General features: G+C 39.4%; 1 protein-coding gene across 1 annotated transcript in view; it reads left to right on the forward strand.

Moving 5' to 3' along the window:
- Positions 1-24,476, forward strand: part of LOC124005302 (beta,beta-carotene 9',10'-oxygenase-like) — a 102,421-nt gene extending 77,945 nt beyond the window's left edge. Inside the window, exons 9-12 of the mRNA XM_046314440.1 lie at positions 432-569; positions 8,381-8,563; positions 18,951-19,061; positions 21,953-24,476. Coding sequence (XP_046170396.1) covers positions 432-569; positions 8,381-8,563; positions 18,951-19,061; positions 21,953-22,069 — 549 coding nt within the window. The 3' untranslated portion in view covers positions 22,070-24,476. The remainder of the gene's footprint in view (positions 1-431; positions 570-8,380; positions 8,564-18,950; positions 19,062-21,952) is intronic.
- The last annotated feature ends 2,946 nt before the right edge of the window (positions 24,477-27,422 follow it).

Genomic DNA, 27,422 nt, shown 5'->3' on the forward strand with positions numbered 1-27,422 from the left:
TCTTGCGACTTGGGGCAGTGTATTATCATTCTGAAACATGAGGTGATGGTGGCGGATGAATGGCACGACAATGAGCCTCGGTATCTCGTCATGATATCTCTGTGCAATCACATTTCCATCGATAAAATGCAATTGTGTTTGTTATCCGTAGCTTATGCCTGCCCATACCATAACACCACAGCCCCCATGGGGCACTGTGCTCACAACGGTTCTCCTATGGGGACAGCCGAATAACCCTTTTAGGTTCTAGATAGCACCTTTTTTTTCGAAGCGGGTACACACACCAACGCATGCATGCACGAACACATGCCAACACACACAACACACAGAAACCTAAACACGGAAACTCAAAACACACCCAATGTTACCGCACATTTATACTGTGACATTGTGATGTTTTGATGTTCACGTGCGCTGTATTTGTTCCTCAGGCCTACAACACCATGCACAGAGCGTTCCCCCGGCGCTTTGTTCTGCCCCTCAATGTGACCAACGACACACCGACAGGTGTGAACCTCAACACACGTCCCGCCAGCTCTGCCACTTCTATCAAAACAGCCATAGATAAGGTATGCTGCAAATGTGCATGTTTCTGTTATCTGTATGTGTTGTTGTTAGTGCTAGTTTGGTATTTTAGAAATGTGCATGTTTCTGGTATCTGTATGTGTTGTTGTTAGTGCTAGTTTGGTATTTTAGAAATGTGCATGTTTCTGTACACTGCGTCCTTGTTTTTCTGTGTTCTTTGTGTTTGAAAGATCTGGCCAGGGGGGGTAAGTTTTCATCACCTTTTGTTCATGTGTGAGAACGATCAGGGTGGGGCGGAATTACTGTACTTAACTGCCAATGTATTTTTCTTCTTTTTGTATATGTTTTCGACCTTCTCAAGTGTGACAACAAAATAAGTATTTGTGGAGAGTTCCAGTGTAGTTGTTATCGTACTGTGGTGATTGTAGGTCAACCTATCTACATGCTCTGGAACCTTTCTCCTGCCAAGTCTGGTTGTTGACAGTTTTTTGCAACATGATAGTGGTTCTCAACTTTACAGTTATAAGTTTGGACTTCTTCCAAGTACAATAGCTCCATAACATATATGACCTACAGACAAACAAATATATATATATATTATTCTACAATGTAGAAATCTATAAAAATAAAGAAAACCCCTTTAATGTGTGTCCAAACTTTTGACTGGAAGTTTGGACACACATTGAAGGGGTTTTCTTTATTTTTACAGATTTCTACATTGTAGAATAATAGTGAAAAACTATAAAATAATACATATGGAATCATGTAGTAACCAAAAAAGTGTTAAACAAATCCAAATATATTTTTGATTTTAGATTCTTCAAAGTAGCCACCCTTTGCCTTGATGATAGCTTTGCACACTCTTGCCTGTTACCACCTCTTAGTAACTTATGGAAAAATAGTGTTTGACCAGATACAATGCTATTTCACAGTAAACAAATTCACAACATACTTTCAGCACACATATAGGGAAGGAAACTCAACAAGCACGGCACTTACACAAATGACTGATGATTGGCTGAGAGAAATTGATGACAAAATGGTTGTGGGGGCTGTCTTGTTAGACTTCAGTGCAGGTTTGACATTATCGATCATAGTCTGCTGCTGGAAAAAACGTAAGTGTTATGGCTTTTACTTGTCTCACAGAACACAGAGACTGTTCTTTAATGGAAGCCTCTCATTCATATTCCAGATTGAATGGTTATGGGTCTGAATAAATAAATGATATAGCCTACCACCATCGCGCGTTCACTCTTTCAAATTACCTATGAGTTCTATTGGGCTGCTGTTTTTAACATTCAGCAAAAAAAGAGCTTGCATCCCTCTTCCATAGTCTTGTTGTATTAGAAAGGAGAGTTTTCTAAGTAGAGGCATGAGGAGCACAGGTGTTATAATAATTTATTATAATTTACTTGTTTCTCTGAGTTATTTATCCTGGGAAAAGGGAGTGGTTTTGGTCGGTAAATCTCGGTAAATCTCGGTAACCAGGTTCCTGCCATTCCATCCTAGTATGGAGACAGTTATGATATACAGGTAACTGCCAAAATAAAGGATACACCAATATAACGTTTCTTAATGGGGTGTTGGGCCACCACGAGCCACCAGAACATCTTCAATGCACCTTGGTATAGATGTGTCTGGAACTCTATTGAAGGGATGCAACACCATTCTTTCAAGATGAATTACCACATTTGGTGCTTTGCTGATGGTGGTGGAAAACGCTGTCTCAGGCGCCACTCCAGAATCTTCCATAAAGTGTTCAATTGGGTTGAGATCAGATCCCTATACTATGAATCAGGTTTGAGGAGTTAGCGCGGTAACTTATGTCAACTCTTGAGTAACACTCGGTATAACCGGTACCACAAAAGTTGCTCACCTTTCAGCCAGGTACATTTCTATGGCAACGAAACCTTCGGAACTAACCTGGTTCGGGTAGGATAACTCAAGACTAACTCCATGTATCCTGAATGAAGTGACTGAGTTGAGGAGCAATTATATCAGATACCCTTCCTCTCGCAAAGATTGTGTCATCATACCCTTAATTTGAGGACGACGACTGATTAACAAAATATTTAAATCACATGTTTTTTGGTGTGTAAAATAATATTAATGTTGAAATTACTATCACTTTACACATTTAGTAATGGCGGCATTTGCTTTCCAAGCAGTACATTTTTAATGATTGTATTTAGAAATCTGTGAAAGGCAAACTGACAACCGCAACCAACCATAGCCATACACTGAGTATGTTTACATGCACACTAATCATTTTCTAATAAACTAAGTATGGCAATAGTCATGTATGGCAATAGTCATGTAAATACTTCATCTTAATCAGATTAAAATCTAAATTAAATCAAATCTAATTTTATTTGTCACATACACATGGTTAGCAGATGTTAATGCAAGTGTAGTGAAATGCTTGTGCTTCTATTTCCGACAATGCAGTAATAGCCAACGAGTAATCTAACCTAACAATTTCACAACAACTACCTCATACACACAAGTGTAAAGGCATGAAGAATATGTACATAAAGATATATGAATGAGTGATGGTACAGAACGGCATAGGCAAGATGCCGTATATGGTATCAAGTAGAGGTCGACCGATTAATCGGAATGGCTGATTAATTCGGGCCGATTTCAAGTTTTCATAACAATCGGAAATATTTTTGATTTCTTAAAAAAAATGTTTTTATTTAACTAGGCAAGTCAGTTAAGAACACATTCTTAATGACGGCCTAGGAACGGTGGGTTAACTGCCTTGTTCAGGGGCAGAACGACAGATTTTCACCTTGTCAGCTCAGGGGATCCAATCTTGCAACAGTACAGTTAACTAGTCCAAGGCTCTAACCATTGCACTCCACGAGCAGCCTGCCTGTTACGCGAATACAGTAGAAGCCAAGGTAAATTGCTAGCTAGCATTAAACTTATCTTATAAAAAACAATCAATCATTATAAGTTATAACTACTAATCCACCTTGTGTTCATTGCACGCAGAGTCAGGGTATATGCAACATTTTGGGCTGCCTGGCTCATTGCGAACTAATTTGCCAGATTTTTACGTAATTATGACATAACATTGAAGGTTGTGCAATGTAACAAGAATATTTCGACTTAGGGATGCCACCTGTTAGATAAAATACTGAACGGTTCCGTATTTCACTGAAATAATAAACATTTTGTTTTTGAAATGATCGTTTCCGGATTCGACTATATTAATGACCAAAGGCTCGTATTTCCGTGTGTTATTATGTTATAGTTAAGTCTGATTTGATAAAGCAGTCTGACTGAGCAGCAGCAGGCCTGTAATCATTCATTCAAACAGCACTTTCGTGCGTTTTGCCAGCAGCTCTTCGCAAGCAGAGCGCTGTTTATGACTTCAAGCCAATCAGCCTAATGGCTGGTGTAAACAATGTGAAATGGCTAGCTAGTTAGCTGGGTGTGCGATAATACCGTTTCAAACGTCACTCGCTTTTAGATTTGGAGTAGTTATCCCCTTGCACCGCAAGGGCCGCGGCGTTTGTGGAGCGATGGGTAACGATGCTTTGAGTGTGGCTGTTGTCGATGTGTTCCTGGTTCGAGCCCAGGTAGGGGCGAGAAGGGGGACAGAAGCTATACTGTTACACTGGCAATACTATAGTGCCTATAAGAACATCCAATAGTCAAAGATATATGAAATACAAATGGTATAGAGAGAAATAGTCCTATAACTACTATATTAACTACAACCTAAAACCTCTTACCTTGGAATATTGAAGTCTCATGTTAAAAAGAACCACCAACTTTCATATGTTCTCATGTTCTGAGCAAGGAACTTAAACGTTAGCTTTTTTACATGGCACATTTTTTACATGGCACATATTTTACATGGCACACATTTTTACATGGCACATATTGCATATTGGCACATATTACTTTCTTCTTTAACACTTTGTTTTTGCATTATTTACACCACTTTTAACATGTATTATATATTTGAGGCTAAATTGATTTTATTGATGTATTATATTAAGTTAAAATAAGTGTTAATTCAGTATTGTTGTAATTGTCATTATTACAAATAAATAAACACAACAAAAAAATCGGCTGATTAATCGGTATCGTCCTTTTTGGCCCTCCAATAATCGGTATCGGTATCGGCGTTGAAAAATCATAATCGGTCGACCTCCAGTATCGAGTACAGTATATACATATGAGATGAGTAATGTAGGGTATGTAAACATATAAAAGTGGCATTGTTTAAAGTGGCTAGTGATACATGTATTACATAAAGATGGCAAGATGCAGTAGATGGTATAGAGTACATTATATACATATGAGATGAGTAATGTAGGGTATGTAAACATATCAAGTGGTATTGTTTAGAGTGGCCAGTGATACATTTTTTTACATCAATTGTTCAATATTAAAGTGGCTGGAGTTGAGTCAGTATGTTGGAAACAGCCACTCACTGTTAGTGGTAGCTGTTTAACAGTCTGATGGCCTTGAGATAGAAGCTGTTTTTCAGTCTCTCGGTCCCTGCTTTGATGCACCTGTACTGACCTCGCCTTCTGGATGATAACGGTGTGAACAGGCAGGGGCTCGGGTGGTTGTTGTCCTTGATGATCTTTATGGCCTTCCTATGACATCGGGTGGTGTAGGTGTCCTGGAGGGCAGTTAGTTTGCCCCCGGTGATGCGTTGTGCAGACCTCACTACCCTCTGGAGAGCCTTACGGTTGTGGGCGGAGCAGTTGCCGTACCAGGCGGTGATACAGCCCGACAGGATGCTGCATCTGTAAAAGTTTGTGAGTGTTTTTGGTGACAAGCCACATTTCTTCAGCCTCCTGAGGTTGAAGAGGCGCCGCTGCGCCTTCTTCACAAAGCTGTCTGTGTGGGTGGACCATTTCAGTTTGTCCGTGATGTGTACGCCGAGGAACTTAAAAACGTACTACCCTCTCCACTACTGTCCTGTCGATGTGGATAGGGGGGTGCTCCCTCTGCTGTTTCCTGAAGTCCACGATCATCTCCTTTGTTTTGTTGACGTTGAGTGTGAGGTTATGTTCCTGACACCACACTCCGATGGCCCTCACCTCCTCCCTGTAGGCCGTCTCGTCGATGTTGGTAATCAAACCTACCACTGTTGTGTCATCTGCATCAGGCGTGCATGGCCACGCAATCGTGGATGAACAGGGAGTACAGGAGAGGGCTCCGAACGCACCCTTGTAGTGCGCCAGTGTTGAGGATCAGTGGGGTGGAGATGTTGTTACCTACTCTCACCACCTGGGGGCTGCCCGTCAGGAAGTCCAGTACCCAGTTGCACAGGGTGGGGGCAAGACCCAGGGTCTCGAGCTTGATGATGAGTTTGGAGGGTACTATGGTGTTAAATGCTGAGCTGTAGTCGATGAACAGCATTCTCACATAGGTATTCCTCTTGTCCAGATGGGTTAGGGCAGTTTGCAGTGTGGTTGCGTCGTCTGTGGACCTATTAGGGCGGTAAGCAAATTGGAGTGAGTCTAGGGTGTCAGGCAGGGTAGAGGTGATATGGTCCTTGACCAGTCTCAAAGCACTTCATGATGACGGAAGTGAGTTTAGCTCAGTTACCTAAGCTTTCATGGGAACAGGAACAATGATGGCCCTCTTGAAGCATCTGGGAACAGCAGACTGGGATAAGGTTTGATTGAATATGTCCGTAAACACACCAGCCCGCTGGTCTGCGCATGCTCTGAGGACGCGGCTGGGGATGCCGTCTGGGCCTGCAGCCCTGCGAGGGTTAACATGTTTAAATGTTTTGGTAGCGGGCCGTGTCAGTAGCACTATATTGTCCTCAAAGCGAGCAAAGAAGTTGTTTAGTCTGTCTGGGAGCAAGACATCCTGGTCCGCCACGGGGCTGGATTCCTTTTTCTAATCCGTGATTGACTGTAGAACATGCCACATACCTCGTATCTGAGCCGTTGAATTGCGACTCTACTTTGTCTCTATACTGACGCTTAGCTTGTTTGATTGCCTTACGGAGGGAATAGCACACGTCGATTTAAGCACCTAATTTTCTTTCAAATTATTAGTACATGTAAACAGTTTAATTGGCGTTCCAGTGCTGTATTTGATCTGCATATTTGCCATCACCAGTAGCGCAAGTGTCCTTATGTGCGGGCTTATGCATATTAGAAGTAGTTTTCACATACAAACTTTATATCTCCGAACTCAGAATAAAATATGCTTTGCAAAAATAGCATAGTCGCTGTGACAGAAAGTTTATTTTGATTGGTGATTTTCTGCATTTAAGTCCCATCAGGTGGCCTGTTTTCAGAAGTGAGCATGTAAACAGGGCTATTATGGAAATCGTTCTTCTTGCAAAGCATGTAAACATTTTAAACAAACTATTATATTAATCTATCCAAAATAATCATATTATTGTGTGCATGTAACTGTACTCACTGAGTGACCAAACATTAGGAAAACCTGCTCTTTTCATGGCAGACTGTCCAGGTGAATGCTATGATCCCTTATTGATGTTACCTGTTAAATCCACTTCAATCAGTGTGAAGGGGAGGAGACAAATTAAAGAAGGGGTTTTAAAGCCTTGAGACATGGATTGTGTATGTGTGCCATTCAGAGAGTGAGTGGGCAAGACAAAATATTGTGCTTTTGAATAGGGTATGGTAGCAGGTGCCAAGCGTACTGGTTTATGTGTGTCAAGAACTGCAATGCTGCTGGGTTTTTCAAGCTCAACAGTTTCCCATTTGTTTCAACATTGGTCCACCACCCAAAGGACATACATTTGGGAAGTTTTCCACGCCCCAAAGAATTGAGGTGGTTGTGGTCAAAAGGGGGTCCAACTCAATATTAGGAAGGTGTTCCTAATGTTTGTAAATGCAGTTTATAATCCATAGATGGCAGGTCCCTTTCAAGTCTAGACTTGCAGCCATTGCTAGTGTACAGTCAAATTGCCATGGTTAGTTTCCAAAACCCTTCTATGGATTATACGTATGTCTATGGCCACAACACAACAAGCTGTTCCACAGATAGATGGAGCAATAGGGAAAAAATGGTGGTTGCGCATTGCACATCAGACTGCATTAATGATAAGCAATAAAATAAAGACGAAACATCTAAAACCTTATCGCACCATAGCTTGCTGAATTTGCAAAAATAGGGCACTGACTCACCCATGGATTAATTGTCTCAATGAAGAGTCCTGCGTTCGACTAGCCATGTGTGTCATGTATGCACAGTTACAAGCCTGCTAGAGTTAGTGGCAGGCGGGCGAGCAATATCCACTGTTGTAATGCGGATGAAGCCTGACCTGGAATGTGAAGCTAACTGAAGTGGTCTAGCTTTACAAACGCCTCAGTAGACCTAGCTTGCTCATAGTACACAACTCTGGCGACTGAGACATACACGGTTTAAACCCCCTGTTCTCCTTTAAGACCCCTTGTTCAAAGTCACTGAGTGCATTTACATGCACTCAAAAAATTCTATATTAAACTGATTATGGCAGCCGGCAGATAATACAATAGTAATGTAAACACCTTCTCTGCTTATCTTAATCAGCGTAAGGTCAAAGTCAAAGTAAGCGTACACCGATTAAAACATCTGGTTTTCTGAGCAATCTTTCAAATTATTTGGACATGTAAACACCTTAATGGGCGTTCCAGTGATGTATTTTGATCTGATCATTTACTCAAGTGTTTCCTTTATTACCATTACAGTGCATGTACACTTCTGTGGGAACCGTAAATAGCCACTCAATCACTGATGAAGATGCTTGTGTTGAAAAGTGTCAGCATTCTTTAAATCATTGAAGGGGATTAAGTTTCCAGCTTTTACATTTAATCAGCTCTTGTTCTGCTTCGTCTCTTTGCGTCCTGGTCAGGTGGTGTGCCAGTTTGAGGATCTTCATGGAGAGGACCTTTATGAGTACGGAGGCCTGGAGTTCCCCCAGATCAACTACAGCAAGTTCAACACGCGGCCCTATCGCTACTTCTACGGCTGTGGCTTTAGGCACCTGGTGGGAGACTCACTCCTCAAGATTGACCTGGAGGGAAAGAAAGTCAAGGTGAGTTTTGTAACAAATGTAATGCTACTCTGTCACAGCGAGAGTTTCTTTTGGACAAATTCAGGTATGTTTATCCCCAATTTTGTTCTGTTCACTTCTGTTTAAGAAAGTTTTTCAACAGCATTGGCGGAATGAATTACACCTCTGATCACCGGTAAACGCAGTTCAGTTTCATAGCAGCCACTTTGTATACATTATGCGCCCTCCTCCTTTCACCTCTTCCCTTCACTTTTGGAGCTCAATGCACAACTCATCAGCTGTAAATGACCAGGCAAAAAAAAATTCCAAGCCAAACTCCTACACACAGCCTACATCGTTGTTACCATATTAGCTAAAGTATCATCATAGTCAGCATAGCTAATAGAACTAACGCGTTAGTAAACCCACTACAATCATGCTTTAACGTTAGTGTACAGTAAGTAAGCAGTTACACTGCCAGGCCCCGGTGACAATAAATTAGTAAAATGAAAAGTTTACCTTGGAATAGTTTGTGTTGTGTTGGATAATCATAGCCAGCTAGCTAACATAGCATCCCTCTGTTTGAGCAGGGTGTTTCAGTAAAACAGCTAATTTTCTTTCAAATAATTAGTACATGTAAACAGCTTAATTGGCGTTCAGGTGGTGTATTTGATCTGCATATCTGCCCTCGCCAGTAACGCAAGCCTCCTACTTATGTGCGCGCTTATGCATATTAGAAGTAGTTTTCACAAACAAACTTTATACGTCCGAACTCAGAATAAAATATGCTTTGCAAAAATAGCATAGTCGCTGTGACAGAAAGTTTATTTTGATTGGTGATTTTCTGCATTTAAGTCCCATCAGGTGGCCTGTTTCAGAAGTGAGCATGTAAACAGGACTATTATGGAAATTGTTCTTCTTGCAAAGCATGTAAACATTTAAAAAAAACTATTATACTAATCTGACTATCCAAAGTAATCATATTATTGTGTGCATGTAACTGTACTCACTGAGTGACCAAACATTAGGAACACCTGCTCTTTTCATGACAGACTGGCCAGGTGAATGCTATGATCCTTTATTGATGTTACCTGTTAAATCCACTTCAATCAGTGTGGATGAAGGGGAGGAGACAAATTAAAGAAGGGGTTTTTAAGCCTTGAGACATGGATTGTGTTTGTGTGCCATTCAGAGAGTGAATGGGCAAGACAAAATATTGTGCTTTTGAACAGGGTATGGTAGCAGGTGCCAAGTGTACTGGTTTGTGTCTGTCAAGAACTGCAATGCTGCTGGGTTTTGTCAGAGTAGTACAGTAAGTAAGCTGCCGGGCCACGGTGACAATAAATTAGTCAAACGAAAAGATTACCTTGACTTGGAATAGTTTGTGTTGGATAATCATAGCCAGCTAGCAAACATAGCATCCCTCTGTTTGAGCAGGGTGTTTCAGTAAGAAAAACTAGCTAGCTGCATTTGCTAGCTAAGTAAAACTGAAAACAAATAGTCTATTTCTTTGCTTCTTCATTTTGGAAGAAATTCATTTCTTAAACAGATCCCTTGACTTTTTCCACATTTTGTTATGTTACAGCCTTATTCTAAAATTGATTAAATAATTTTTTCCCCCTCAATCTACACACAATACCCCATAATGACATAGCAAAAGCAGATGTTTAGAAATGTTTGCAAAAGTATAAAAATTTTAAAACTGATAATTTACATATGTCTTCAGACTCTTTACTCAGTACTTTGTTGAAGCACCTTTGGCAGCGATTGCAGCATCGAGTCTTCTTGGGTATGACACTACAAGCTTGGCATACTTGTATTTGGAGAGTTTCTCCCATTCTTTTCAGCAGATCCTCTCAAGCTGTCTGGTTGGATGGGGAGCACAGCTATTTTCAGGTCTCCAGAGATGTTCGATCGGGTTCAAGTCCAGTTTCTGGCTGGGCCACTCAAGGACTTTCAGAGACTTGTCTCGAAGCCACTCCTGCATTGTATTGGCTGTGTGCTTAGGGTTGTTGTCCTGTTGGAAGGTGAACCTTAGCCCCAGTCTGAGGTGCTGAGTGCTCTGGAACAGGTTTTCACCACCATGCTTCCCGGTAGGGATGGTGCCAGGTTTGCTCAAGACGTGACGCTTGGCATTCAGGCCAAGGAGTTCAATCTTGGTTTCATCAGATCAGAGAATTTTGTTTTTCCATGGTCTGCGAGTCCGTTAGGTGCCTTTGGGCAAACTCCAAGCAGGCTATCATGTGCCTTTTACTGAGACGTGGCTTCAGTCTGGCAACTAACATAAAGGCCTGATTGGTGGATTGCTGCAGAGATGGTTGTCCTTCTGGAAGGCTCTCTCATCCCCACAGATGAACTCGGGAGCTCTTTCAGAGTGACCATCGGGATCTTGGTCACCTCCTTGACCAAGGCCCTTCTCCCCCAATTGCTCAGTTTGACTGGGCAGCCAGCTCTAGGAAGAATCTTGGTGGTTCTAAAATTCTTCCATTGAAGAATGATGGAGGAAACTGTGTTCTTTGAGACTTTAAATGCTGCAGACATTTTATGGTACCCTTCTGCAGCTCCTGTCTCGGAGCTCTACGGACAATTCCTTTGACCTCATGGTTTGGGTATTGCTCTGACATGCACTGTCAACTGTGGGACCTTATATAGACAGGTGTGTGCCTTTCCAAATCATGTCAAATCAATTGAATTTACCAGGTGGATTTACAGGTGGACTCCAATCAAGTTGTAGAAAAATCTCAAGGATGATTAATGGAAACAGGATGCACCTGAGCTCAATTTGGAGTCTCATAGCAAACCAAATAAAGTTGTATTGGTCACATACACACGGTTAGCAGATGTTATTGCGAGTGTTGCGAAATGCATGTGCTTCTAGTTCTGAGAGTGCAGCAATATCTAACATGTAATCTAACAATTCCACAACAACTACCTAAATTAATTATTCCAAATGAATGGAATAAGAATATATACATATAAATATATGGATGAGAAATGACAGTGGCATAGGCAAGATGCAACAGATGGTATAAAATGCAGTATATATAGTACATAAGAGATGAGTGATGCAAGATATGTAAACATTATTAAAGTGACCAATGATTTCTAGTCTGTATGTAGATTTGTAGTCTGTATGTAGGCAGCAGCCCCTCTGTGTTAGTGATGGCTGTTTAACAGTCTGTGGTCCTTTGATTGGGTGGACAACATGTCAGTTCAAGAGCTCTGATAGCTTGGAGGACGTCTTCTGGAAGTTGTCATAATTACTGTAGGTCTATGGAAGGGGGTGAGAACCATGAGCCTCCCAGGTTTTGTATTGAATGTACCCAGAGGAGGAAAGAAGCTGTCTGTCCTCCGGCTACACCATGGTGCTATCCTACAGTGCTGTTGTGGCTACTGTAGTCCTTCATCGCAAAATAGTGTGATTATATTTAGTATAGTTTTATTTAAAAAAGGCTAACTTTTTTAATGTTTTACAATTAATTTTTTTAATGAAATACACTGAGGATGGTCCTCCCGTTCCTCCTCTAAGGAGCCTCCACTGCATTGAAGCTGGGTCGGAATATATTCCTGCCCATCTTGTAGACTGGTGTTGGGAGGACCACTGGCTGAAGTCTTAAAGCAATGTCACCTTGTGTATCTGGAGAGAAGAATGTTAAGTGAATGACTTGATTGTTTCAGTCAAAACATTAATTGACATCTGAGGCTCCAGCACGGTCATTTCAAACTATACCTGCACTTTAAAGAGAAGATCTTGGGCTTGCTTCTCTCAGTTTTGTCCTTGAAGACCATGATCCAGTTATCAGTGAGTTTCCCCAAGCAGTCCGGGTTTGAAATGTATAAAAGTCCTGAGCAATCTGTAGTAAAGCAGACAAACAATTAAATATTTAACAATAAAAAACATAATTTGACAAAAACAATAGACAATAGACTTAGCATTTAGCAACATTAATGACATCACACTTGCTCAGATCCACATGTTCCCACCGTATCCACACACAATCCTTTTCTAATGTTTTTGAGACTCTGCCCCATATGACTTAAAATTGTGTTATGTTGTACCAGACAAACACGTACTTTTACTTTGCAGTTAGTCAATGGTTTTGCTAACACCTAACTCTTGAAGTCCTCCTGACTTACAGTGCCTTTGGAAAGTATTAATATAGCCTTGATATAGAAGCTGTTTTTCAGTCTCTCTGTCTCAGCTTTGATGCACCTGTACCGACCTCGCCTTCTGGATGGTTACGGGGTGAACAGGCAGTTGCTCAGGTGGTTGTTGTCCTTGATGATCTTTTTGGCCTTCCTGTGACATTGGGTGCTGAAGGTTTCCTGGAGGGAAGGTAGTTTGTCCCTGGTGATGTGTTGTGCAGACCGCACCACCCTCTGCAGAGCCTTGCGGTTGTGGGAGGTGCAGTTGCTGTACCAGGCGGTGATACAGCCCGACAGGATGCTCTCGATTGTGCATTTGTAAAAGTTTTTGAGGGTTAGGTGACAAGCCACATTTCTTCAGCCTCCTGAGGTTGAAGAGGCGCTGTTGCGCCACTGTCTGTGTGGGTGGACCATTTCAGTTTGTCCAGCATGTGTACACCAACAAACTTAACTTTCTACCTTCTCCACTGCTGTCCCATCGGTGTGGATAGGGGGGCTGCTTCCTCTGCTGTTTCCTGAAGTCCACGATCATATCCTTTGTTTTGTTGACGATGAGATTGAGGTTATTTTCCTGACACCACACTCCAAGGGCCTTCAACTCCTCCCTGTAGACCGTCTCGTCGTTGTTGGTAATCAAGCCTACCACTGTAGTGTTGTCTGCAAACTTGATGATTGAGTTGGAAGTGTGCATGGCCACGCAGTCATGGGTGAACAAGGAGTACAGGAGAGGGCTGAGAAAGCACCCTTGTGGGGCCCCAGTGTTGAGGATCATCGGGGTGGAGATGTTGTTTCCTACCCTCACCGCCTGGGGGAGTCCCGTCAGAAAGTCCAGGACCCAGTTGCACAGGGCAGGGTCGAGACCCAGGGACACGAGCTTAATGACAAATCTGGAGGGTACTATGGGGTTAAATGCGGAGCTGTTTCAATAACCGCTTCATCATTTGCTGTAACTTTTTCTACAAACAACTGCTGTTTTTCACCACTACCCCAACAAGTTAGACAAAAAGTTAGAGGGAATAAAATCTTCCCCTACTTCTCTGCTTTTCAAATCCGAAAATGGATTAGGAATAATGTTTACCAATCAGTAGATAGAGATGTTTAAGTAACCCATCAACTGCTCCCTTTCTAGCTGCATGCTCTCTTTCTAGCTGCATCTAGCTTCATGTCAGAAGCTTGGATATTAATTATTTACCAACAACAGCTGCAAATTATGTTTTGAAGTTAACTTTCCTTGCTTTGTCTAACAACACTATCATATAAGTTCTGTGGGTCAGAGTGCAGTATTTATTTAGTATTAAAGCATAAATGTACAGTATGTTAGCAAACATCTGGCCCACATCTGGCCTGATTCAAGCATTCCAGATCTAAAACTGCTGGCCTGGGTCTGGCTGCTGGATCAGGCCTGAGTCAGGTAGCAATATTTCTTAAATGTAGGTAGTAATATTGCAGCTATCAACTGAACCATGAACAACAAAAGACATGACATTGTCTCATTTTAAACTTGTCATTTAAATAGATTAAATAGATTTTGTGTCTGTGTCATCCCTCAACAGTGGAATGGATGTATCCAAATTAATATCACTAGAAAACAGATTAAACAAATACAAATGCTGCAACTTTGATATTCTTCAGTGCATCCGGAAAGTATTCAGACCCCTTGACTTTTTACACATTTGTTACATTACAGCCTTATTCTATAATGTATTTTTTTTTATGATTTATAATATAATAATAACAATAATAATAATAATAATATAATAATATAATAATAATAATAATAATATAATAATAATAATATAATATAATTCATTTACCTAAATTTAGCAAATTTAGATAAAACAAACAAACAGATGCCTTAGGTATTCAGACCCTTTGCTATGAGGCTTGAAATTAAGCTTGGGTGCATCCTTTTTCCTTTGATAATCATTGACATGTTTGTAAAACTTGACTGAAGCCTTCCTGTGGTAAAATCAAATTATTGGACATGATTTAGAAGGGCACAAACCTGTCTCTATAAAGGTCCCACAGTTGACAGTGCAAGTCAGAGCAAAAACAAGCCACGAGGTCAAAGGAATTGTCCTTAGAGTTCCGAGACAGGATTGTGTCGAGGCACAGATTTTTGGAAAGGGTACCACAAAATGTCTGCAGAATTGAAGGTCCCCAAGAACCCAGCCGTCTCCCCAAGTACACAGTTTGAAACCACCAATACTCTTCCTAGAGCTGGCCGCCCGGCCAAACTGAGCAATTGAGGGAGAAAAGCATTGGTCAGGGAGGTAACCAAAATCAGATGGTCACTCTGACAAAGCTCCAAAGTTCCTCTATGGAGATGGGAGAGCCTTCCAGAAGGAAAACCAATTCTGCAGCACTCCACCAATCAGGCATTTATGTTAGCCTCAGTAAAAGGCACATGACAGCCTGCTTGGAGTTTGCCAAAAGCCACCTAAAGACTGTCAGACTATCAGAAACTAGATTCTATGGTCTGATTGAACTCTTTGGCCTGAATACCAAGTGTTACGTCTGGAGGAAACCTGGAAACATCCCTACGGTGAAGCATGGTGGTGGCAGCATCATGGTGTGGGAATATTTTTCAGCGGCAGGGACTGGGAGACTAGTCAGGATCGAGGCAAAGATTAACGGAGCAAAGTACACGAAAACCTGCTCCAGAGCGCTCAGGACCTCAGACCGGGGCAAAGGTTCACCTTCCAACAGGACAACATCCCTAAGCACACAGCCAAGACAGGAGTGGCTTCGGGACAAGTCTCTGAATGTCATTGAGTGGCCCAGCTAGTGCCCGGACTTGAACATGATCAAACAGCTACAGAGAGACCTGACACTCCCCATCCAACCTGATAGAGTTTGAGAGGATCTGCATTCATGAATGGTTGAAATTCCCCAAATTCAGGTGTGCTATGCTTATAATGTTATACTCAAGGCTGTAATTGCTGCCAAAGAACTGCAACAAAGTACTGAGTAAAGGGTGTGAATAGTTGCGTAAATGTGATATATAAAACAACTGAAATATAAACATTTGTAAAAATTCCCAAAAACCGGTTATTGCTTTGTCATTATTGGGTATTGTCTGTTGATTGATGATAAAAATTCAAATTGTATACATTTTAGAATAAGGCTGTAATGTAACAAAATGTGGAAAAAGTCAAGGTGTCTGAATACATTCCGAAAGCACTGTATCTGCAGAGTTGACTTTGACTGTATCAGCCACAGATGGCTAGCTAGCAAGCAAGGGTTAAGAACATTGCCAGGCTGCATAGCAATCAAACCAATTAAAATGAACAATAAGTCCACTTCTCTAGCAACTTAACTGATAGAACTAACAACCATGTGAGAGTGGAAGGATGAAATGGTATCAATTTGTTTCTCCTGACAGCACCTTTTGAATAACAGAAAACCAAAAGAAGTTGTTGCAACAATCATTCAGATTTTGACACCACACAAAAATCATAGGAATCACAATCCAGACCTCAAATGGGAAGCACAACAACACGTCACAATAACCAGAGGTTTTCAATTTCAACACAGAGTCAAACAGATCAAAAGAGATAAATATGTGCCTGTTGTAGCACCACCGTGTGGTCAATCTAAATCTGCTTGCATATGAGTCTTGACAGGGTTAAGAACATGTTTACCACACAAATGTCTGTCTGATTTATATGTATTTATGTGCCAGACCATGCCCACATTAATGTTTATTGGTCAGTTGTTTGACATACTAGTCTGGAAAATGTTGCATTGAAAGACATTTATCCATAGATGCCGTATATCAGGGTTTTATCCAGATCGGCCCTGTGGCTCCGGAGGAGATGTCATTTAAGTGTTTTTCAGGAATTCAAATTGGCAGAAAATCCATCATGGCATTCTTTGTGGGTCCTTGAGGGAAATTTGTTCCTTGTGCGAAGAGGGAACTATGCACAGAATTTCAAGATTCTAGGTCAGGGATGGGCAACTCTGGGCCACGGGCTGCAAAGGCCTGGGATCAATTTCCCTGGGAATATAACTATTTTCTGTGATCTATTGTCAGGCTATGTCATACAATTATTATTCCTAATTCTATGGCCAGGCCACTGTCTCTCTCACAGCAGACTCTCATCTCGTGCCCCTGCCCAGTATTCATGGATACAGATCTCAGAAAATAAACATACGGTCCATGCTATTCAGCATCCTTTGGATGTCCCTACCCCATTGTTAAAATAGTTAAGGTTAGGTAAGGGATTTGGTTATGTGTAAGAGTTAAGGTTAGGGTTATCGTTTAGGGTAGGGATGTCCCAAGGATCCGTGTTAGCACTGACCATTAACATATAGGAGTTATGGATGCAAGGACTTATAGTTTGAACCATGTTTTGAGTCTATACAGTGTTTTCAGTTAAACAGGCCTATTTTTGATTCTGATGGGGAAGAACAGTTAAACTAAGCTCGACAAGAATGTATAACTTATTTTCTTAAAGAATCAATGACCTAGTGAAAGTCTACACACGCTTAAACTGTTTTCACATTTGAGATTGACTCCTTTACTGTCCGGCCACACCAAGCTCAGGTTCAGGGTGCAAGCCTTCAGATTCACATTTTGAGAATTTGGCGCACAGTGGTGGAAGGAGACAGTCCATCAGAGAGGCTGAGGTTGGAGATACAGAATCTGTTCGTAGAGGGGAAAACAAGAAGACATACAATACGGGTCAGTTTTTAGAACAGCTACTCATTCAAGGGTTTTTCTTTATTTGTACTATTTTCTACATTGTAAATACATTTATATTTGAGATTTGTCAAATAGACACCCTTTAACTTGATGACAGCTTTGCACTCTTGGCATTGTTTCAACCAGCTTCATGAGGAATGCATTTCAATTAACAGGTGTGCCTTCTTAAAAGTTAATTTGTGGAATTTCTTTCCTTCTTAATGGGTTTGAGCCAATCAGTTGTTTGACAGGGTAGGGGGTAAAACCTTGATAAACTATAGTATAACTATATCAATCAAATGTATTTATAAAGCCCTTTTTACATCAGCAGATGTCACAAAGTGTTTATACAGAAACCCAGCCTAAAACCCCAAACAGCAAGCAATGCAGATGTAGAAGCATGTGGCTAGGAAAAACACCCTACAAAGGCAAGAACCTAGGAAGAAACCTAGAGAGGAATGAGGCTCTGAGGGGTGGACAGTCCTTTTCTCGCTGTTCCTGGTGGAGATTATATATTTGCATAAATTAGAATAATATTTCTCACCAACAGTTATTCTTGAACAGTTCAACCTAGATACACCAAACTAAATTTCACATGTTTAAGGCTATCCTAAATTCTAATTCCTTAACTTGTATTCATTCTAAGCCATTGGGGAAGGGAGGTGGAGTCCTGACATATCTGACATATGGAATTGTCTGACATATGGAATTGTTTTAAGATAGTCATACTGGATCATTTAACTATTGGATTTAGAATTTTAAGACCCCTTAAGGTAACCCCAAAAAAGACATAATTTGAAAGAATATTGATGTTGGCCTTTACTACTAAAACCTATAGAAGTGCCTTGAATAACACATTCATGAATGGCAAAAAAGACATTCAAAAATAAATCATAAGAAACAAAGATTTGAAGTGTCTGTCCTAAATTAAGGAAATATTTTTTTAACTCAGGAAATATATACATACAATACCATTAAAAAGTTTGGGGTCACTTGTTTTCCATGAAAGCATACGTGAAATTAGTTGCAGAATGAATAGGAAACATAGTCAAGACTTTGACAAGGTTATAAATAATTATTTTTAATTGAAATAATAATTGCGTCCTTCAAACTTTGCTTTCGTCAAAGAATCCTCAATTTGCAGCAATTATAGCTCTTTTCTTTTTATTGGCCAGTCTGAGCTGAGCATTGAGCTAAGCATTGTTGTAGACTTAGAACATCCAATTTGGTTTACGAGAGTGAAAATCTGAAAAATATCGCAAACCTGGAAAAACAAAACCAACAAAAAGTAATTTGGCAAAAAAGAAAGATGTGATTGTGCCTTATGTATTCCTCTCTGGGAAGACTGAGATTATTGTTGCATGTCATGATAAACCTTAAACGCAGACCAAAGAGCCCAACTCCCCCGTTTCCCCGGGACACTATTTTCTCTGTCTATTGTGTTTTGGGAAGTTAGGAGTAATGAGACTAATAAAATGTATATTATGTACTTGTTGTTCTCTGAAGAAAAAAAATATTATCTTTCACTTTTCAAAGATTGACCATGTTTACCTTTTGGGGTCCCAGTTTGCATCTCTGCTCTCTCTCTGTTTCAAGGTGTGGTACCAGAAGGGTTTGTTCCCCTCAGAGCCTGTTTTCGTTCCCTCGCCGGACGCCGTGGAGGAGGACGATGGGGTCATCCTGTCCGTGGTGGTCACGCCCACTGAGGTAAAGGTCATGGGTCATTATATCGCACACATGGCTAGCGAAATTAGAAAACATGATCTTACAGAGTTAGGCTTTCACAAGGAAATTCCGAGAAGCAGATTGTAATTTTGGTGTGCATAGAATGGAGTCATGAGTGCATTCTGATGTGTGGTCTGTAGCAAATTTTCCTCACAATAAAACAAACAGGCTGTTCTGTTCAGGACAACCCAGGGTATAACATCATGTCATCTTGTAACTATACATGAAAGGTAGTGATCATAAACGTTACATACGTTTTATGATATGGAAATGTGAAGTGCGCATTTGGACCCATGCTTCTATCAACAAATCTGTGTTTATTATAATCCTCAACATCTTATCTTCCAAAATGCACAGAGTCCTTGTAATTTGCAGCATTTTACTCACTCAGACAACAAAATTCAGGCCAACCGATATGGGATTTTAGGGAGGCAAAAGTCACATATTACCAATATATCTACCGATTTATATTACATTTTTTTTTAGAAATGGAATAAAACACAAACCATCTTTATTACACAATGTGCTCCAAATTATAATTTATTAACTAAATATTCTAATTTAAATGGAAAAGTATATTTTATTTGTGGTTCACATGATAACCACCAAAAAGCAACTATAGTACCTTCAGGTCCTTGACCTTTTCCACATTTTGTTGTGTTACAGCCGGAGAGGTTGTGTACAATACCCCATAATACCCCCTACCTACAATACCCCATAATGTTGTCGTGCAATTCTGTTTTTAGAAATGTTTTACAAACTAATTAACAATGAAAAGCTGAAATGTCTTGAGTCAGTAAGTATTCAACCCCTTTGTGACGGCAAGCCTAAATAAGTTCAGGAGTAAAAATCTGCTTAAATCAAATAATAGGTTGCATGGACTCACACTGTGTTCACTTATAGTGTTTAACATGATTTTTGAATGACTACCTCATCTTTGTGTCCCACACTTGCAATTATCTGTAAGGTCTGTCAGTCGAGCAATGAATTGCAAACACAGATTTCACCCACAAAGACCAGGGAGATTTGCCAATGCCTCGCATTGCACCTAATAGTAGATGGATAAAATTAAAAAAGCGGACATTGAATATCCCTTTGAGCATGGTGAAGTTATTAATTACACTTTGGAGGGTCTATCAATACACCCAGTCACTCCAAAGATACAGGTGTCCTTCCTAACTCCGTTGCTGGAGAGGAATGAAACCGCTCAGGGATTTCACCATGAAACCAATGTTGACTTAAAAACAGAGTTTAATGGCTGTGATAGGAGAAACATTAGGATGGATCAACAACATTGTAGCAGTTACTTCACAATACCAACCTAAATGGCACAGTGAAAAGGAGGAAGCCTGTACTGAATACAAATATATATGCAATAAGGAACTAAAGTAAAACCGCAAAAAAATGTGACAAAGAAAACAAATTCATGTCCTGAATAGGAAGTGTTATGTTTGGGGCAAATCCAACACAACACGTCACTGAGTACCAAACTTCATATTTTCAATCAAGGTAGTGGCTGCGTCATGTTATGGGAATGATTATCATCAGCAAGGACTAGGGAGTTTTTCAGGACAAAAATAAAAGGAATAGAGCTACGCACAGACAAAATCCAAGAGGATATTCCTGGTTCAGTCTGCTTTCCAACAGACACTGGGAGACAAATTCACCTTTCAGCAGGACCATAACCATACATTGGAGTGCCTTACCAAGATGACATTGAATGTTCCTGAGTGACCTAGTTACAATATTGACTTATTTTGGCTTGTAAATCTAACCAACTTGACAGAGCTTGAAGAATAAAAAATAAAAAATGTAATTATTGTACAATCCAGGTGTGCAAAGCTCTTAGAGACTTCCGATAAAGACTCACAGTTGTAATCGCTGCCATTGTTGATTCTAACATTAATTGACTCAGGGTTGTGAATATATAAATTAGATGTCTTTATTTAATATAATCCATTTTCAAAAATGTCTAACAAAACATGTTTTCACTTTGTCATTATGGGGTATTGTGTGTAGATGAGTAGGATCTATTCAATCAATTTTGAATTGAAGCTGTAACAATACAATGTGGAAAAATAATTAACTTTATATAAAAACACAAAACACTTGTTCAGTTTACCTTCCTAGACACATTTTTAAGTTGTACCTATTTTTGGCAGTGGATAAGAATGCAGAAGTGTTTATGCTGAAGCACCACAGGCACACTAATAAACAAGAAGGGCTGAATGAATTAAACTTTGTCTCAAACTATGCAGTAACATGCAGTTCCTAATGTCACCACTAGACCACAACTGTGCTTCACAACAGTCAAAGGTCATGTAAAGAAACACTTTATGGCAACCTTGCAACAACAGCTTGTTACGATAAGCACAGGCTAACTGTTCATTATGAAAATGTTTTCTCACTGAAATCATAATGTAAATTACACTGTTATTCAATACAAAATGTATTGGCTATATATTTCAAGCGGAGACTCTGAGCTCTAACATCATGTAAGGCATGTTACTGTTTTTTTAATCCTTATACAGGTACAAGTGTAAAGGGCTACAGAAAATTTAAAAAACATTTAAACAGGGTGGTTTTGACAACCATTGTCATCGGGATTTTTTTCAAAACTTGTCATCAATAATATTCACACAACGAGCCTGTTCAGGTTGTTTACCTTTCTCATCCAATCATTTGGGTCAAATGGCGATATTCACTGGGTAGCAATCTCAGTTATTTTAGACACAAGTTACAGCATTTCAGAAACGTGCCATATACGGATATGGTATTAATAGAGATTAGTTTGGAATGTTGATAGAGGTCAATCTAGAATGTTCTACAGTGTTGATGTAGATTAATCTGGACGCTTCTATGTCTCTGTGCAGAATAAGAGTACATTCCTCCTGGTTCTGAATGCCAAGACATGGGAGGAGCTGGGGAGAGCCGAGGTGCCTGTCAATATTCCCTACGGTTTCCATGGTACCTTCAACCCGACTGCCTAGATCAGCATTACTGACCTAACAATCACCCATGCCTTCCTCCCTCAGATTATTTTGTGACCAATAGAAATTAATGGTAAATAATGTAGTGTGTCATTATGGAGTCACTTTTAATGTAAATAAGAATATAATATGTTTCTAATCACTTCTACGTTACATGTTAAAATGTGGATGCTACCATGATTACAGATAATCCTGAATAAATTGTGAATAATGATAAGTGAGAAAGTTAGATGCAGAAATAGCATACCTCCCCCCCAAAAAAATATAACCTCCTCTGTTATTGTAATGGTGAGAGTCTTTTTGTGTGTCTTTTGTGTCTGTAACTTTCTCACTTGTCATTATTTACGAATCATTCAGGATTTTCCATTTTCACGGTAGCATCCACAATAATGTACAATGGAAGTGTTTAGAAACATTCTATTCTTATTTCCAATAAAAGTGACTCCAAAATGACCATACATTATTTACCATTCAAGTATTTACCATTTTTCGCAGAAAGATCTTACAGTGCTGAGATTGTTGTATGCCCTATATATATAGCATGAAATTGGTGGCAATAATTTTGTATAATAATTTTATTTGAAAAAGTCAGTCTTGAATCAAATTTCGTTTTTTTGTGTCAGTTCATATACCATGTTTCATGGAATCGGTACATCAAAAATCTCTTCCCATTTATTTTGCAACCTGTATGGCGCAGGGTCAACATTTTTGCCCTCAAATGAAACTGGTATATTTTTTCTATTTATGCCAATCATTTTCAGCCAATTTTGTATCCTTAGTATATGGCAGACAAACAAGTTCCAAACATTCCCCCTCTTCCCCTTGCCCTTGGTAATGTTGCAATCAATTGGTTGTAACTTTGCATTGAGCAGACATTCCCATATATTTTTGATAGCTGCATATGTTACTTAACTCCACTATCTCTATTCATAATATCAATAATAAATATAATACCATTTAAAACATTTTTTCCATAAAGAACGTTTTTTTTAAATTAATCAGTATTTGAGTTTAACCATAATATTTGTTTTGTCTTTTCTGGAGGTAAAATTGAAATTGTAACCAGCTTTGTATGGCTTGTTTATAAAAGGGCACACTTTAAACAAAGTTTCATTTTCAATTAGTCGGAAATGAGAAGTTGTAATCTGTATAAAGGGCATTTTTGAACAAAGGATTAACCTTTCTTAATAATCTACTGGAAAACCATTTTGGTTTTAAGTGTAATCTATGTATGAGTGAAGCTTTTAGTGAGAGGTTTAATGCTTTAATATTTAATATTTTTAGCCCCCTAAACACATTAATTATTTTGTCTGGTTTAGCTTTCCAAATTAAGTGAACTATTTGTCGCTCATATGATTTTAAAAATACAAGTCGCCTGGAGTAGGCAATGCCACTATTAAGTAAACTGTGATAGAACCAAAGAGTTAATACATGTGATTTATAGTTGCAGAATCTTATCTATTTTTGCAAACTTTCTATTGAAATTGGTTGTGGTAAGTTAATTTATATTTTTTGAGATATGAATACCAAGTATGTCTACTTCATCTTCCACCCATTTTATTAGCAAACTACAATTTAGTGTAAAAACTTACTTTTAACGATCTTATACGTAATCTGGTACACTTTTCATAATTAGGTTTTAGTCCAAAGAGGCTAGAAAAGTGATCAAGATCTTCAATGAGACTGTGCAGGGATCCAGATTGCAGACCTAAGCGAGAACTTGAGTCATCGGCATACATTGACACATTTTTATTTTTAACCCCTAGATTTCTAACCCCTCAGTGTTCTTGTTGGATCAAATTTTAATAGCTAGCATTTCGATGGCCATAATAAATATATATAGAGACAATGGACAGCCTTTTACTCCTCTTAAAAGCTCAATACTTTCTAAGTAACCATTGCTGTACATAACTTTAACCCAATGTATATGAGATTCACTGAAATTAAAGTAATCCAGGCTCCTTTTCGAAATGAGAGAGACTGTAAGTGTGCCCATTCACTACAACACATATCCATGTTCAAGTAACTTCAATCAATCGTTCTAGATCAGAATACGTCATGGAATTTAGTTTCAAAAAGTTCATAAAACATTAAACAGTTAAGTATTTACAATTTAAGAAGACCATATGGGTGGTGATGTCACTTTATTACTTTAAGTAACTTTAAGTATTGAACACTGAAATACTCTGAGTTGGGTTACTCAAACGGTTCTAGGCAACTGGTTTCCACATAAAATAATTGTTTGCAGAACTAATTACTTTATACAGTGCAGAATCTGATGCCTTAGTTTACATTAAGTTACGCATGCATATCCACTAACAATCTTGTATTTTTTGTCAATTTTATACAAATAGCTTTTCTATGTTCTTGTGGTACATTTCTAATAAAAAGTGATACTATAAAAGTTTCTCATTTGTTTTCTGACCTTTATCAGTCATTGATATTATTCATATATAAATTGAATTAAATGTAGTTGATAGTAAAGCCACCAGAGGCCTGGGGTGGTCTAGCCGCTCTAACGGTCTAAGCTGCTTCCTCTAGAACACTATGTACCACTGAGAGTCTTAGAGCATGATTTGAAATCTGACCAAGGGTCTTTCAACACACTCTTCTTTCCTCTCCTGTCTTCTCTATCCAATCCAATAAACATACACACTCTGTTTTCAGTCATCCTATGGTCCTACCTTGAGTTCCAGTGGGTGTATTATTGTACAGTGCTGAGTTTTCTGCCAATCAACCTACATGCATGCCTATGTAAATAAAAGTAATCATATTTCTTCCAGGATTCTCAGGTATTATGAGAAGCCTTGATGGAGTATTATTAGTGGTCCAGGTGTAACAGGGTTACAAATGTCCCTGTAAGTTGTGACTTTCTCCAAAATGATTTGTTTTTCATGTTACTCATGTGGTATGAGCGATCTCTAATGACGTAATGTGGTACTGCAGTTCGGTGGTTGCAAAGACCAGGATGTTATCTCCAGATAAAAGGCTCTGCATGATCAATCCAATGTCTGAAGTGACCGTACAGAGTTTACTGCAAAAAGGCCTCCGCAGACATACGAAGCCTCCTAACCACATTTTTGGATCAAGCATAAATTGGCTTTTAATTTAATTTACCATAGAACCCCACTGTGGATGCATCATAATACACATAAAACCTAGCAGTCAAACATGTAAATGCTCCCAATTATTTTTCATACATTTTTCTCATAGGGGATATTAAAACCACTTCAAACAAGGTGTGTGTTTCATGTAGGCTTTCCTTGGCGTTATATTTTGATAACTGTTAATCTCTCTCGGACAAGGAGACTTTTATCAATATATTCGGCTCTACAGTGTCTGGCAAAAGTATTCATCCCCTTGCCATTTTTAATATTTTGTTGCCTTACAACCTGGAATTAAAATGGATTTTTTGGGGGGTTTGTATATTTGATTTACACAACATGCCTACCACTTTTAAGATGCAAAATATTTTTTTATTGTGAAACAAACAAAAACAATAAGACAAAAAAACAAAACTTGAGAGTGCATAACTATTCACCCCCCCCCCCCCTCAAAGTCAATACTTTGTAGAGGAACCTTTTGCAGCAACTACAGCTGCATGTCTCTTGGGGTATGTCTATATAAGCTTGACACATTGAACCACTGGGATTTTTGCCCATTATTCAAGGCAAAATTGCTCCAGCCCCTTCAAGTTGGATTGGTTCCGCTGGTGTACAGCAAGTCATACCACATATTCTCAATTGGATTGAGGTCTGGGCTTTGACTAGGCCAGTCCAAGAAATGTAAATGTTTCACTCGATTGTTGCTTTTGCAGTATGCTCAGGGTCATTATCCTGCTGGAAGGTGAACATCCGTCCCACTCATAAATCTCTGGAAGACTGAAACAGGTTTCCCTCAAGAATTTCCCTGTATTCGGCGCCGTCCATCATTCATTCTATTCTGACCAGTTTCCTAGTCCCTACCGATGAAAAACATCCCCCACAGCATGATGCTGCCACCACCATGCTTCCCTGTGGGGATGTTGCTCTCGGGGTGATGGGAGGTGTTGGGTTTGCACCAGACATAGCGTTTTCCTTGATGGCCAAAAAGCTACATTTTAGTCTCATCTGACCAAAGTACCTTCTTCCATATGTTTGGGGAGTCTCCCACATGCCTTTTGGCTAACACCAAACTTGTTTTGCTTATTTTTTCTTTAAGCAATGGCATTTTTCTGGCCTCTCTTCCGTAAAACCCAGCTTTGTGGAGTGTACGGCTTAAAGTGGTCCTATGGACAGATACTCCAATCGCCGCTGTGGAGCTTTGTAACTCCTTCAGTGTAATCTTTTTTTTCTTTGTTCCCACTCTGATTAATGCCCTCCTTGCCTGGTCTGTGAGTTTTGGTGGGTGGCCCTCTCTTGGCAGGTTTTATTGTGGTGCCATATTCTTTCCATTTTTGAATAATGGATTTAATGTTGAAAGTTTAGTAGATTTCTTTATAACCCAACCCTGATCTGTTCTTCTCCACAACTTTGTCCCTGACCTGTTTGGAGAACTCCTTGGTCTTCATGGTGCTGCATGCTTGGTGGTGCGCCTTATTTTGTGGTCTTACAGACTGGTGCCTTTTAGAACAGGTGTATATATACTGAGATCATGTGACAGATCATGTGACACTTCGATTGCACACAGGTGGACTTTATTTAACTAATTATGTGACTTCTGAAGGTAATTGGTTGCACCAGAACTTATTTAGGGGCTTCATAGCACAGGGGGTGAATGCAAATACATGCACCACCTTTTTATTTTTGAGAATTTTTAAAACATGTTATTTTTTTTCATTTCATTTCACCAATTTTGACTATTTTGTGTATGTCCATTACATGAAATCCAAATAAAAATATATTTAAATTACAGGTTGTAATGCAGCAAAATAGGAAAAACGCCAAGGGGGATGAATACTTTTGCAAGGCACTGTATTAACTCTCCGATTTGAAAATGCTAATTAGCGTCATTATGCATAACTACAAATCCCTGCAAGCTCCTGCACAACTTTGCTGTCAGCTAACTAGCTACTATCTACCTTGATCCAAAAAGAAAGATATTGAGCATTTTCATTTGTTCCATATTTATTTAAGTATTTTTTTCGTCTTATTTATGCATTTGGTCTGGTACAGAATACCTAGTAGCAGTCAGATATTTGCAATGAATACTAGGCTAGCGTGTTACAAAGAAGCTAGCTAGCTAGTTACAATAGCTACTTACCGAGATGTTAGCAACATACCCTTATTTTACCAGATCCTCTTTTTCTTCTGCCAGTCATCTATATTTAATCCCTTACCATTTCTGCCAACTATATGAACAAGGTGAAATCTAC

Source organism: Oncorhynchus gorbuscha, linkage group LG02, assembly GCF_021184085.1.
Source record: "Oncorhynchus gorbuscha isolate QuinsamMale2020 ecotype Even-year linkage group LG02, OgorEven_v1.0, whole genome shotgun sequence".
NCBI lineage: Eukaryota > Metazoa > Chordata > Actinopteri > Salmoniformes > Salmonidae > Oncorhynchus > Oncorhynchus gorbuscha.